Raw genomic sequence first — 13,572 nt, forward strand, 5'->3', positions numbered from 1 at the left:
CTGCGCATGCGCCGCGGGCCCTTTTCGTCTGAGGGCCATGGCGGGAAAGGAGGCGGCGGCGGCTTCTTCGCCTCTCCGGAGCGGCGCTGCTCTCCGCGCGGAGCCCGGCCTGGCGTCGGAGGAGAAGGCGGGAGCCCGGCCCAAGCCGAGAGGTGACGGCACTCTGCACATGCTCGGGGGCGGCGGGGCCGCTCGGCGCATGCGCGGGGGAGAAGGCGCCCGCGCTCTGCACATGCTCGGGAGCACCGCCGCTTCTTTTTTCCTTCATGTATTTTTACGTATACAATTTTGCAACAAATTATTTTTTCTTTAATGTATTTTGCAACAAATTATGACTTCCCTCCATCTCTTAAATGGACCCTAATGACTATTTTCCCAAGTTTACACATCAATACAGTTTCCATAATTCTCATTTTTCTGAATGGTCCACAAACTTCGTTTCTTTACAAGTGATTTTTTTAAAACTCCAGCTCACGTTTTAATCTGTTTACAACGGTCTCCTAGATAGGTTATAAACCCCCCCCCCCATTTTTTTTAAAAGCCTTTTATCTTCTTGATTCCTTGGTTAGTTTAGCCATTGAGCTATTTCACCTGAACCTCCCTGAGACCTTCAGGTTTAGGGCGGTATAGGAAATAAATAAATAAAACAAATTTGGGCATAATCCGGCAATTTGGGGTTGCCATTCTTCCCTAGTCGGGATGGTTGCTGTTTTGTCTTAATCATTTGTTTGCTTTATTTTGTAAGCCACCCTGAGATCCCCTGAGCAAGGGCGGAAGATCCATCTAATTATAATATAAAATAAGACCCGTATGATGGGGGGGGGGGTTATGGGGGTAAGTGTGATGCACATGTTGTGGGTGGGGGAGAAGGAGATGCAGATACGCAGGGGGGACAGAGGCCTCTGCACGTAATAATAATAATATATTATTTATACCCCGCCCTTCTGGCTAGGTTTCCCCAGCCACTCTGGGTGGCTTCCAACAGAATATTAAAAACACTATCAAACATTTAAAGCTTCCCTAAACAGAGCTGCCTTCAGATGTCTTCTAAAAGTCAGATAGTGGTTTGTTTCCTTGACATCTGAAGGGAGAGGGTGCCACCACCGAGAAGGCCCTCTGCCTGGGCATAGTCCTGATTTATGTTGGGGGAGGCAGAACTTCAACTAGTTCAGAATTTTTATTGATTTTGGGTGAGCAGCTGCCCCCCTGGCTATGCCCATTGGGGAGGGCAAGGGGCCCCACAGGAGCAAGAGGAACTCTGCACGTGCTTGCTGCCATTCTGGAGAGGGGAGGCGCTTTGCCCCCTCCTGCCACAGTCTTCAGAAAAGCTGCTCCTGACGTGCTCAGAGCCACCGTGCCTCTTCCCGTTTCACGCTTTCCCCTTTTGCCTCCTTTCTGCCTCCTTAGGGGCAAGAATCGTGCCCTCGCGATACCTGGACTATCAAAAAGGATCCGGAAAGGTGAGATCGGGATGTGAAATTCCTCTCTTTGGCGTTTCCGCTTTCGGTTTGTGTGTCACTTGCTCTTGAGAAGTCTTTGGTAAAATAATCGCTAATAAACGGGTTGTGGCTCCTGGTTTGTGGATCGCTGTCTCAGGAGGTTTGCCTGGTGCCTTTATTATAGGTTTTTGGCTCCTGGCGAGAATGTTCATCTTCAGCCAGGCCTTGGGCTGATTAATATTCTACAGCTTTTTAAATGTGTCTGTGAGAAGGGGGCTATCACTGTTTTGCTGTTTTGCTTTAATTGTTTACTTGTTTTTATCCCAGGTTTTCTTCTGTGAACCGCCCTGAAATCTTATGACAAAGGGCGGTTTATAAATCTAATAATTAATAATAATCCTTGAAATAAAATCCACCGAAACGTGCTTGGGGTGGGTGTGGGGAGAGGTGTAAACCCTTTTATTTTGATTTGTCCAATTGCTGGAGTGTGTTGAAACACTCACACTCCCCAACCGTGACATAACAGCCCATGCCTAACTTGCCATGTCTTATTCTTCATTTCCAGGCCGCTGCCAAAGCCACAGCTGGTGAGTTTTTTTTTGGGGGGGGTGTCAAGTATCTTGAAGGTGCTCTCTGAGGTGCACCTGCCTTTCTCGGGGGCAAGTTCACATGATGGGGGTTCCTTCCGACACGGTTAAATCTGTCGAGAAGGCCATCTGGGTTGGTAATTCCCTCCTGGAATACAAGAAGCCCCCATCGCTTTCGTTATGCAACTGGCTCTTGGAAGACAAGGTCTATTCTTTGCGGTTTCATTTCAGCCATTTCTGATTTTGATCTGTGTTTATTTGTCTCTATCATGCAATTAGTTCAACGCCGGTAAACCGCTTGGGAGCCGCTCCGGCAAACCAGGATAATTGGGGTGTATATATATCTATATCTATATCTATATCTATATCTATATCTATATCTATATCTATATCTATATCTATATCTATATCTATATCTATATCTATATCTATATCTATATCTATATCTATATCTATATCTCCATCTCCAGTAGCACCTTAGAGACCACGTATGATTGGGTTTTCCTCCCCTCCTCTAGACCCTCACGAGGTTTTGCAGTCCACTCTGGTGGAGAGCCACGGAAGATGCCGGCCTGAACTGGAGGTCTCTGTCATCAAAAGTACGTGTGTTCCCTCCAGTTCCAGCCTTGAACTGGTTGCAGAGGTGCTGGCCTCCTTTCTCGCCCCCAATGAGAGAACTTCTGCGTGGTTTTCAGAGGGGTGGGGGGCCATGTCCCGCAGAAGACCCAGGGGTTCAATGATGTCTTTCCCCCCATGTGGGATATATAAGGCAACTCCTTTTGTCCAGGACGAGACCGCCTGAGCTCTCCCCGAGAGACGTCTTTAGCATATGCACTGCCGGGGTGCAAAGATCCACCTGGTGCCCCCAAATTTAGTTTAGCCACCCCCAGAGGTGTCCAAGGCACCCAACAGAATATTTTAAAGCACAACAAAACCTCAAAACATTAAAAAGTTCGGATGCCTCCTAAAAGTCATTTAGTTGTTTATTTCCTTGACATCTGATGGGAGGGCGCCACCACTGAGAAGGCCCTCTGCCTGCTTCCCTGTAGCCTCACTTCTCGCAGGGAGGGAACAGCCAGAAGGCCCTCGGAGCTGGACCTCCGTGTCCGGGCAGAATGATGGGGGTGGAGACCTTCAAGTATACAAAGCACAGGAAAACACTAAATGGAAAAAGCAGGAGGGTCATTGTCGCAGCCATTTGTGGGTTCCCTCCTCCCAGTTGCAGCCCAGTCTCCTATCAGCTTTTGACTGTTAACTGGAATGTATGTGTGTGTGTTTGTCTTTTCTCTGGTTGCCACTTCTAGGCAAAAGCTGCCCCAGAGCATTGAGTTCGAAACACCACCTAAAATCCACCCCCCGAGAAAAGCAGAGCCTGGTGAGTCATGCGGAGACATTGAATGCAGATTTTATTTTCTAGTGAGGGGCTACAGGTTCTTGTTGTCAAACAGATACTCTTAAGTCTGCTGTTATGGAGGCGTTTTGGTGGCAGTAAACTCTCCCAGACGGGTGAGCCAGTCTTGGCCACGAGGGTCCACTTGTCTTGTTTTGAATGCATTTGTTGTTTTTGTGCTTTTAGTTGTCTTTAATTATCTTATGTGTAAATCGCTTTGAGACGCCGGTTTAGAAGGCAATTCATAGCTTAATGATCACCAGCATCTGGGACCTAAGGTTTCTATCATTTAAAAAACTGCAGTGCTATACTTTCTTAAGCATGAAAAGAGAATTGCAGCAGATTCGCCCTTCCTCCCTGCTTTTCTTGACAGTTTCCCACCCGTTTGACTTGTTAAAGAATCGGCTTTGTTTTCTTCCAGGTCTCTCCTGATTCTGACGACCTGATTCGGATGCTGGAATCGGAGACACTTCTGTTGACCTATGCCTCCCTAAAGGTAAGAGACCAACCGTCTTATCCCTGCTTTGAGAGCCGGCGGGAAAACGTCACTTATAGAAGGATCTGAAATATTTCCCTTGAGTTTGTTTTATTCTGGATTGTTTCATATGCCGCTTTAATGTGTTGTAAATGCCTTTGAGATTTTTTCCCTTTAAAATATAAAGTGGTATATAAAGGAGGAGGAGGGAGAACCCCCCCCTTTAAAAGCCCCTGCACTAAATACTTCTTCTTTCACTTGCCTTTTGTGGACGCGTGTTCGAAACCCGACAACATTGCATCGCAAACAGATGGAGAAGAATACCGCCTTCCTGGAAGGGCGATCCGAGAGGAGCCTGTTAACCCTCAGCAGGGAGGCTGCGAGGCTGCAGGCGGAGGCCCAGAAGAAACGTCGCAGGCTGCAGCGCCTAAGGAAAGACCGCCAGCTCTCCGAGTCGCTGGGCAGACAGGTATGGGGGCTTCCTGCTTCCCAGGGGGCAGATGTGAGGACAGGACCGGCTTGAGTCTGTCCTGCGGCTAACGTCTCTCCTTCCTTCCAACACCCGGGCTTCCAGCTCGAAGCGCTTGGTCCCGTTTTTGAGCAGAGCCCGGCATTTGAAGAGGAATACAGGCACTTTGCCACCGCCCTGGACACGGCGAGACACGAGCTGCCGGTGAACGAGATCTACCTGGGCGAGGACAAGAGCCAGTATCTAGGTAGGGGAGTGGTTCCACCTCAATGGCAGAGACTCCTGGATCCAGCCCCATGTGGAGTCAGGAAGCATCTGCTTGCGGGAACGTTGAGGGTGGCAGGAGAGGATATATTGCTTATTAATATCCTTCCTAACTTGCGCTAGCGAGTTCCTTCACCTAGCAGAGCGCCTTCCCCTTCTTACGCAGCAGAAAGCTGGTTGCAAACTTGTGTGAGTTTCTTAAGACAATAAGCAATTCCATCTGGCTTGGCCAGATTGAAATGGGTTCTATTATTTTCCTGGTAAGACCCCTTGAATCCCTCCTAAAAGAATAAAGACACCGCAGGCTTATTCATAAGTAACAAAAAGTCGTTTTACTCACGACCAGGAAGAGCGCAGTGTGATCCCTGAAGGCAGGCTTAAGGCTTTAAGTTACAAACAGGTTTACCCCGTATGGGAGATAACCTGGGGAACAGGTGTGGCAGCCAGCAGTCCAGTCCAGGTGATGCAGGAAGCAGGCAGAATGTACAAGAAGATTGGGGAAAGAGAAAGGGAGCAGATTTTCCCTCCAAAAACATTTTATTTTAAAAATACGATTTAATTTTTTTAAAAAATTCTGATTTAAATAAAAAAAATCATCGATTTTTATCCACCCTGACAGCGAGGGTGATTTGCAGTTTCAGCTTGGTCCAAGAAACAGCCCTCACAAGCCGCCTCCTGCAGCACCTTGCGAGACCTCCGAGGGCAGGAGTTGCAGCAACTGGGAACAATCCTCTCCAAGAATCTGCTTTTCAATGGGGAGGGTTCCTGGTCTGATGCCTGCCATCTAAGAGGATCTCTGCCTCTCTCTGAATCTCTTCCCTCGACTTGCAGACGACTTGCAGAGGGCCTTGGCCGCCACTCAGGAAGCTCTGCGCAGAGCCCTGCCGGAGCACGCCAAGGAAAACGCCAAGGGCCTGAGCGTCACAAAGGAGCTGGAGGAGACGTCCTTGGAGGTGGCTGCCGAGCTGCCAAGGTATTTAGAGTAAAAGCACATTTTAAAAGAACCTAAGGAACTTGGTTCCTGTTTGGTAGGGTGGTGGAGGAGGAGGAGGAAGAGGCAAGTTTTTAAGGGGCTGAGAGAGATCTTGGTGAATCGTGTTGGGAATACAGACTTCCTCCATGTTGGGAACACAAACTTTCCAAGAATGAGACAGAAATATGATGTCCCATTTCCCCTCCTGCTGAAGTAGAGCATCTGCTTTGCTTGGAGATTCACTATACAAAACAGTGAGATTGTGGGCCTTTTTGGAACCGGCTTAGAAGAACACTAAGAACAAGGCAGAAATTGCAGAAAACAAATGCGTAGAGAGAAGGTATTCTCATTTGCTCGTAAGTACTAGAACTGGTCGCCCAGTGCTTCCGAAAGGAAGTTGTTCTTCACTCAGCAGCCCGTTCACCCATGGGACTCACTGCCACAGGCTCAGGCGGCTTCAAAGGGAGGATTTAGGCTCATCCACGTGATGCTATTCAGGAGAAGCTGGCTACAAACTCATTTATTTATTGGAAACGAAGGGATTAGTCAGAGCAGACCCAGTGGATTTAAGGGACGTGCCCGCTTTCCTTGGGTGTACTTTGGGTACGGTTGGAGATCCCTGAGTGGTCATTCGCCATGATGGTGCAATGGAACCAATAAGAAGAAGAAGAAATAATAATTTATTTATACCCCACCCATCTGGCTGGGTTTCCCCAGCCACGCTGGGCAGCTCCCAATAGAATCTTAAAAACACGATAAAATTAAAAACACGACAAAACATCAGTCATTAAAAACTTCCCTGAACAGGGCTGCCTTCAGATGTCTTCTAAAAGTCAGATAGTGGTTTATTTCCTTGACATCTGATGGGAGAGTGTTCCACAGGGCGGGCGCCACCACCGAGAAGGCCCTCTGCCTGTTTCCCTGCAACCTCGCTTCTCGCAGGGAGGGAACCTCCAGAAGGCCCTTGTTTCCTTCGAGGAAGCACCTGGTTGGAGCGACAATGTTGAACATTGGTCGGTCTGAGCTGTCATCAGGACCTGCCGCTCCCATGTTCTTAGCAATGGGTCCTGCTAGATCTTTCGCAAGGAGATGAGCCTGTCTGCTTCTCTGCTCCCATTTCCCGCTCTCCTCCTCCTCCTCCAGGACCTTCGCGCACGGACTGGACTTGTCGGCCGATGTTGGCAAAGAGGCCTCCCTGCGCTGCCAGAAGGTCTTTGAAGACGCCCAGGGGGTTGAGAGGATGAAGCAGCTCTACTTTGGCTAGGCCCCGACCCCCAGGCTGGCCCCCCCCCCAGGCCTCTCATCCCGAACCCGGCAGCTGAAGCCGCCCTCTCTGCCAGGCTGCTTGGATTTTTGTATTAAATTGAATTTTTGTATTAAAGCACATCACTCTTTCACTGCAAAGTCTGGTTGCAACAGTGTCTTCTTTTGGCCACGTTAAGAGTCGTCAACAGGCTCATCTCAGCTATCTGCCAATCTCCCATTCCCACCACCCTTCTGAGTAAAAGCCCTCCCCACCTTCTCACTATATAGAAAGATCTGGCAACTTCTGTTTCAGTGTATCTGAAGAAGTGTGCATGCACACGAAAGCTCATACCAAGAACTAACTTAGTTGGTCTTTAAGGTGCTACTGGAAGGAATTTTTTTCCTTTTGGCCTGTTTTTATTTATTTATTTATTTATTTATTTATTATTATTATTATTATTATTATTATTATTATTATGCCGCCCTATATCCGGGGGTCCGTATAGTTAAAGCTCTGGTTTTCCCAGTAGTGATGTATGGAAGTGAGATCTGGACCATCAAGAAGGCTGATCGCCAAAGAATTGATGCTTTTGAATTCTGGTGCTGGAGGAGACTCTGGAGAGTCCCATGGACTGCAAGAAGATCAAAGATTCTTAAGGAAATCAGCCCTGAGTGCTCACTGGAAGGACAGATCCTGAAGCTGAGGCTCCAATAGTTTGGCCACCTCATGAGAAGAGAAGACTCCCTGGAAAAGACCCTGATGTTGGGAAAGATGGAGGGCGCAAGGAGAAGGGGACGACAGAGGATGAGATGGTGGGAGAGTGTTCTGGAAGCTGCCAGCATGAGTTTGACCAAACTGGGGGAGGCAGTGGAAGACAGGAGGGCCTGGCGTGCTCTGGTCCAGGGGGTCATGAAGAGGCGGACAAGACTAAACAACTAAACAACAAGAACATATCCGGGGGGTCTAGGGGCGGTTCACAGAATAAAACCAAGATGCAAAACCCTCTTTTATTGCCCATTCCGGGTCGCCCAGCCACTGCCCCAATGTCCTTTCTCTTGGCAGATCAAGATGAGCAGGGGACAGCAAAGGTTGCAAGGTTTTTAGCTGGGGCAATCAGAGTACGATCCACTATTTGACACGAGTCAAAACCCTAAAATGTATTTTACATAATTGACTTTTCATTTCTATTCTTTCAATATTGCATTGTTGTTTTATTGCTGTGGCCGACGGCTGATGCAAATAAATATATATATTTTTAACCACAAAATACCTAATAAGATACTTCGTGATGGGGATGCGTTTTGGTATGTTTCTGAAAAAAATATCAATATAACATTTTAATAATAATAATAATAAATTTTTAATACACAATTTTCCCCCAAAATGAAATATCCATATTTTTTGTGTATCTCTGAATAATCAATAATTGACAAAAAAACCCATTGAGTCCCAATTTTTAACCATTCCCAGGAAAGGAAGGGCACCGGGCGGCTCTCGGGCTTCGCCTGCGCGGTTTGCGCCTGCGCGGCCGTCCCTCTCCTTCCGCTTCCTGCTCCCCCTTCCGCGCGTGCGCCGTGGCGTCGTCCAACCCGGAAGTGGCCGCCTCGGCTGTGGGCGGGAAGGGAGCGGGGCGGGACGAGGCGGCTCCCGGCCGTCGCCTCTCTCAGCCGCGGGGAGCGAGGAGCCCGGAGGAGCCGCGGGGCTCGGAGCGGGCGGAGAGAGGTAAAGAATGGGGGGGGGCTCTGTGGTAAATGGGGGGGCACGGGGGGATTTTGGGGAGGGGTTTCTGAGGTGATTTCTGGGGGGCGGGGTCTGAGGTGCTGCAATTTGGGGGGTTAGGAGTTCACTTGGGGGGTTTCTGAGGTGATTGGAGGTGATTTGGGGGGGTCTGAGGGAATTTGGGGGGGTCTGAGTTAAATATGGGGCTTTATGGGGTGATTTGGGGGGGTTTATGAGGTAATGTTTGGCTTTGGGAGGGGGGCACAATTCTCTCTCTCTCTCCCCCCCTCAGCTTCGTGTACCCCCTCTAAGAAGGGTCTCCCTTGGGGGGGGAACTGAGGCTGAAGGAGTTTTCTCCTGGGGAGGCATTTAGAAGACACCCCCCCCCAGAATAAGAATAAGAATAAAGCCAGGTCCGAGGCCCCTTCGCTCTCTTCCACACACGCCTCAAAGAAAGACGTTGAAGGGAAGCCCCGTTCAAAGGGGGGGCGTGTCATGTGGTCGAGCTCCCCCGACCCCCCCCCCAATGTTATCTCCAAGGGGGCAGCAAAGACATACATGGGGGTTTCTGTTTGCTGAGGTAGTTTGGGGGGGGGTTCCTTGCGGGGGAGGGGCTTTTGTGGGGGGGTTTATATATGTATATATAATGCATATTATATATTTTATAGGGTATATATATTATGTTATATCTATAGGGTACAAACATATATAATATAATACAATATATGGTATGGTCTAATATGTTTGTGTGTATATAACATGTATATGAGTGTGTATATATAATATATACATTATGTTATACAGTACATACAAGGTATGCTATGATATGTTTGTGTATATGTAGCATATATATGTGTATATGTGTGTATATATAATGTATGTACTGTGTTATACAGTACATACATATACAATATAATATATGGTATGATATGCTATGTTTGTGTGTGTATAACATATATGTGTGTATATTTATATAATATATATTGCATTGCATTACATTACATTATGCTATACTATACTGTACTATATTTTGCTATATTATTATATACAGTGCTTTTTTTCTTTAAAAAATGCTTAGGGGTACTCTCATTTTGACTCCAGAAAATCACCATTTTATAGTTCAAATTGGGGGGGGGGGGGGAAATACAGTAAACAGACAAAGTACAAAGATTCACATAATGTTTAGGGGTACACGTCCCCCCAGAAAAAAGCACTGTGTGTGTATGATATTTTTATTGCTTTCTCTCGGTCAATGACCAGTAGAGAAGATATGGAAGGAAACACATCATGATACGTTAAGTATACTATGAAAGATTTAAAAACAATGGGAAATAGTGTTACAACAATGATAAATATAAAATCATCACATTAAAGAGGTAAGAAAACAAAGTGATTTTTGAGCCCCACATTGGTCAAAACATTCCTGCCTTGCTGGGGGTTGGGCTAGATGACCCTCAGGGGACCCTTCCATCTCTACGATCCTCTTGTTATTTTAGAGTCCTCCATCGCAACATATTGTGAGAGTGAATCCCATAATTTCAGTGCATACTGTGTGTGATACAGTGATTGCTTTCGTCAGTCCTGGATCCCAAGGTGAGGGATTTACCTGAAAGCCGAGAGATTTGGGGGCACAGAGGGGGGTTTGCAGGTAGTTGGATGCTTTATTATTATTATTATTATTATTATTATTATTATTATTATTATTATTATTATTATTATTATTTTCAAGACTACCCGTCTTGAGGTTGCTTATCCAGAGAGGGACCCTGTGAGCTGCCTTTATATATCTTTTTTTGTCTATGCGGATCAGGGCTGAGTGTGAGTGACAGCATCTTTACCTTTTGCTCCACTTACCGTATTTTTCGCTCTGTAAGATGCACCAGACCACAAGACGCACCTAGTTTTTGCAGGAGGAAAACAAGGGAAAAAATATTCTGAATCCCAGAAGCCAGAACAGCAAGAAGGATCTCTGCGCAGCGAAAGCAGCAACCCCTCTTGCTGTTCTGGCTTCTGGGATAGCTGCGCAGGCTGCATTCACTCCATAAGACGCACACACACATTTCCCCTTACTTTTTAGGAGGGGAAAAGTGCGTCTTATAGAGTGAAAAATACGGTAATTGGTTCATTGTGCTGGAAGGAAGAAGTGGCATCATTTTGGAGCCCTTCTTCTGCCGCCTCTGTTTCAGGTGCCGGGCCTGGTGTGTACAACCTGGGAGATCTTGGCTGTTTCCTGCCGCTTTCTGCCAGGCCCTTGGGGTGACTCCTCTCCCTTCCCTGCAATTAAGGCTGGGAGTTGGTGGCTGGGCTCTCCCGCCAGCAGCCTGGGGCCACGGATCCCGCTTTCTGGAGAGCAGTCCCCATCCGGCGGGGGCTGTGCCATCTTGCATCACTTTGCCTCGCGGATGCATTACTAATCGGGCCGCCCCATTCGGAGCACCTCAATGCGCCTGGATTTACTACAGTGGTAGGAAAGGGCTGGTGGTGCTGTCTGATTTTGTTTATTCCCCCCCCCCCCGGCAGACCTAGGAAGAACTTGAAGCAGCCAGTTGGCCCCACTGCTCTCCTAGCTGCCCCCCCTTTCTGTGTGTGTCTGTTTGAAATTTACTCGCCAGCGCTCAAGAGAGCAGAGATTTTTAGGGCAGGCTGGGTTGTGTGCGCGTCCGAAGATGATCTCATGAGGCAGAGCAGAGCGCTCACACCCTTATGTGGCTTGGGCAGCAGCCTCTGCGTCTTGCCTCAACTTTGTAACCAACAGATTTCTCTCCCCCCCCCTCACACCCCCTCTGCACATACCAGCCCCCCCCCCATCTGGAGGGGATAAGTTAGGGCAAGAAATACCAGAAATATCAAGCCAGGCCTTCTGGATTGCTCTATTTTTGAAGAGGTTTCACTTCTTAAAGTTCCCTGTCAAGGAGAAAGGGGGGGGGGGGCGCGACATAACACTAGTGTGGCTCAATGGAAGCACTCTTAGAATCTAGCGAATTGTCGTTTTGTGAGGGGCAAACTACAGTTTCCAGAATTCTAATTTGCGGCAGGGTGCGCTTTAAATTCATGGTGCAGGCGCTTCCCCTGGGTGCTTCTGAGGGAAGGCGGGTGTCAACACACAAGGAGAGCGTCATTGATGGATGTTCTGTGCAGAGAGGGAGAGCAGGGTGTTGTTTCGTTTTGAATTGAGGAATGCCCAATAAATTTGGTTAGGAGGCCTCTAATGCTTGATTGTATTTTTTAAAATGGGATTTTGGCGAGGTTTCCGTCCTTGCCCCCTCGCCAGCCGTGCAGCTACCACCTCTAACCCTCCCTTCTCCCTCAAGGTGTTCAGGAGAACAAGAGGGAGAGAGCTCTTGTCTCTACTGGCTTGAGGAAGTGATGGGATGCGGATTAAATACACCGTGCTCTCCATTTGATAAGCAGACACCTTGGGTAGCTGTGTGTGGCTGTCAGCTGTAAAAAAAAAGTCTTTAAAAGTTTCTGCATGGTTTCTCTTGCTTTCAACCTCTCGCTGCAAGACCTTTCCTAACCTCCGACTTCAGAGGCGCTGGTTCTTGCGTGGGGTGGGGAAGGCAGGGGGAGTCCCCACTTTCTTTCTTCCAAACTTGGAGGAGGCCCCTTGATGCGGGAGCCTCCTAGGCTGCCTTCTCCCCTCTCCGCCCCCCCCCGCTTCCCCTCTGCATTTTTCAGCTGCAGATGTTCTTGATAACTTCCTCTCTCTTCCTAAGTGAGCCATGCCTTTTGCTCTCTGCGTCTGGAGGATGACTAGCTGACTAAACAAAGAGATTTCTTCTCTCCCGCCTGCCCCCCCCCTCCTTCAGAGGTTGACTCAGTCCGTTTTCTGTGTCACTCAAACCAAACCCCAAAGCGTCTGGGCTGTGTGATAGGGGCAGAGCGCCAGGCCTCTGGGCTCCTCTCTCAGACCTGCCACACAACCTTCAACATTTGTCTCCCTGAATAATTGAAAGAGGGTTACACGCTGTCTGCTGAAGTGTGTATGAAAAAGAAGACGCACATATCTGGTGGCTGAAACTTCAAGCAGACAGCCCTTTTTTGTGGAAAAGAGTGATTCATGGACGATGTTAGCTTGAATAATCCAGAGTATGAATAAACCGCTTGAGTCGCTTGCTTCTAGCCCTCAGTTACCTACCCTTTTATTGCACTTCATGGGTCAGGAGACTCCAACCCGGACAGATCTTAAATTTCCTTGTGGGGACCTTTTCTTTGAGAGTTCAGCGCTAGACATCTGATTTCCGACCCTGCCCCAGGACTTGAGGTCTCAGCTTGCCAGGGAAGTTCTGTGGCTTCACTCCCGCTATGGAAGTATTGATCGGGGCAGCAATCTTGGCTGCAGGCCCTGGGTTCAAATCACATACGGGGCGGTGGGAGCAGCCCCTCAATGGCTGATCTCGAGCATTCATATTCAAGGCTCTAGGTTTTAAAAAAGCTATGTGTTTCTTTCTCTTTGTTCTGACTAAGACCTGCGATGAGGTATTTAGAAACTGACACCACCACCTAGTCTTTGAGTCTGCAGCTGGGAAAAACTTGCAACCATCGGTTCACTCAGCAGCCTTCCTATACACAACCTATGCAGACATGATCAGTGTAGGATTCCTTTTGATTTGATTTCCCATATTTCTATGCCGCTTTCCATTCCAGTGGACTCCAAAGCGGCTCACAATCAATAAATAGCAATAGCATGAGAGAGCACAATAGAACATCGCAACTACAGCATAAATTCTATAGAATAATTAACAGATAATCAGTGAAGCAGTTGCAGTCTGTAAAACACTGTGCTGCAACTACGCACAGTCCTGTGCCCTTGGCACTGAACTGCCCAGTGTTTGCACAGGGATTAGCAAATCCTCCCTTGCTGTTGTTGTTTGGGTCTGTGTTTGTTTTTTCAAAAAAAAAAAAATCCATTCATGTCTACAAAGTCCTCCTCTTGTGTGTGTGTGCTTAGTTCTGTTTCCTAACGCTCTCAGAAGCCTTTTTGGTAGTGAAATGGAGCATGGAAGCTCT

General features: G+C 47.8%; 1 protein-coding gene across 1 annotated transcript; it reads left to right on the plus strand.

Annotated features, from left to right (window-relative positions):
- Positions 1-3: 3 nt before the first annotated feature.
- HAUS8 (HAUS augmin like complex subunit 8) lies at positions 4-7,001 on the plus strand. The gene is made up of 10 exons (XM_081177529.1): positions 4-152; positions 1,408-1,460; positions 2,005-2,026; positions 2,545-2,625; positions 3,331-3,401; positions 3,838-3,912; positions 4,202-4,360; positions 4,466-4,607; positions 5,456-5,597; positions 6,741-7,001. The coding sequence occupies exons 1-10, from the start codon at positions 38-40 to the stop codon at positions 6,859-6,861; spliced, it is 981 nt and encodes a 326-aa protein (XP_081033655.1). The 5' UTR covers positions 4-37; the 3' UTR covers positions 6,862-7,001.
- The last annotated feature ends 6,571 nt before the right edge of the window (positions 7,002-13,572 follow it).

Source organism: Podarcis bocagei, assembly GCF_964188305.1.
Source record: "Podarcis bocagei genome assembly, chromosome: 18".
Taxonomy (NCBI): Eukaryota; Metazoa; Chordata; class Lepidosauria; order Squamata; family Lacertidae; genus Podarcis; species Podarcis bocagei.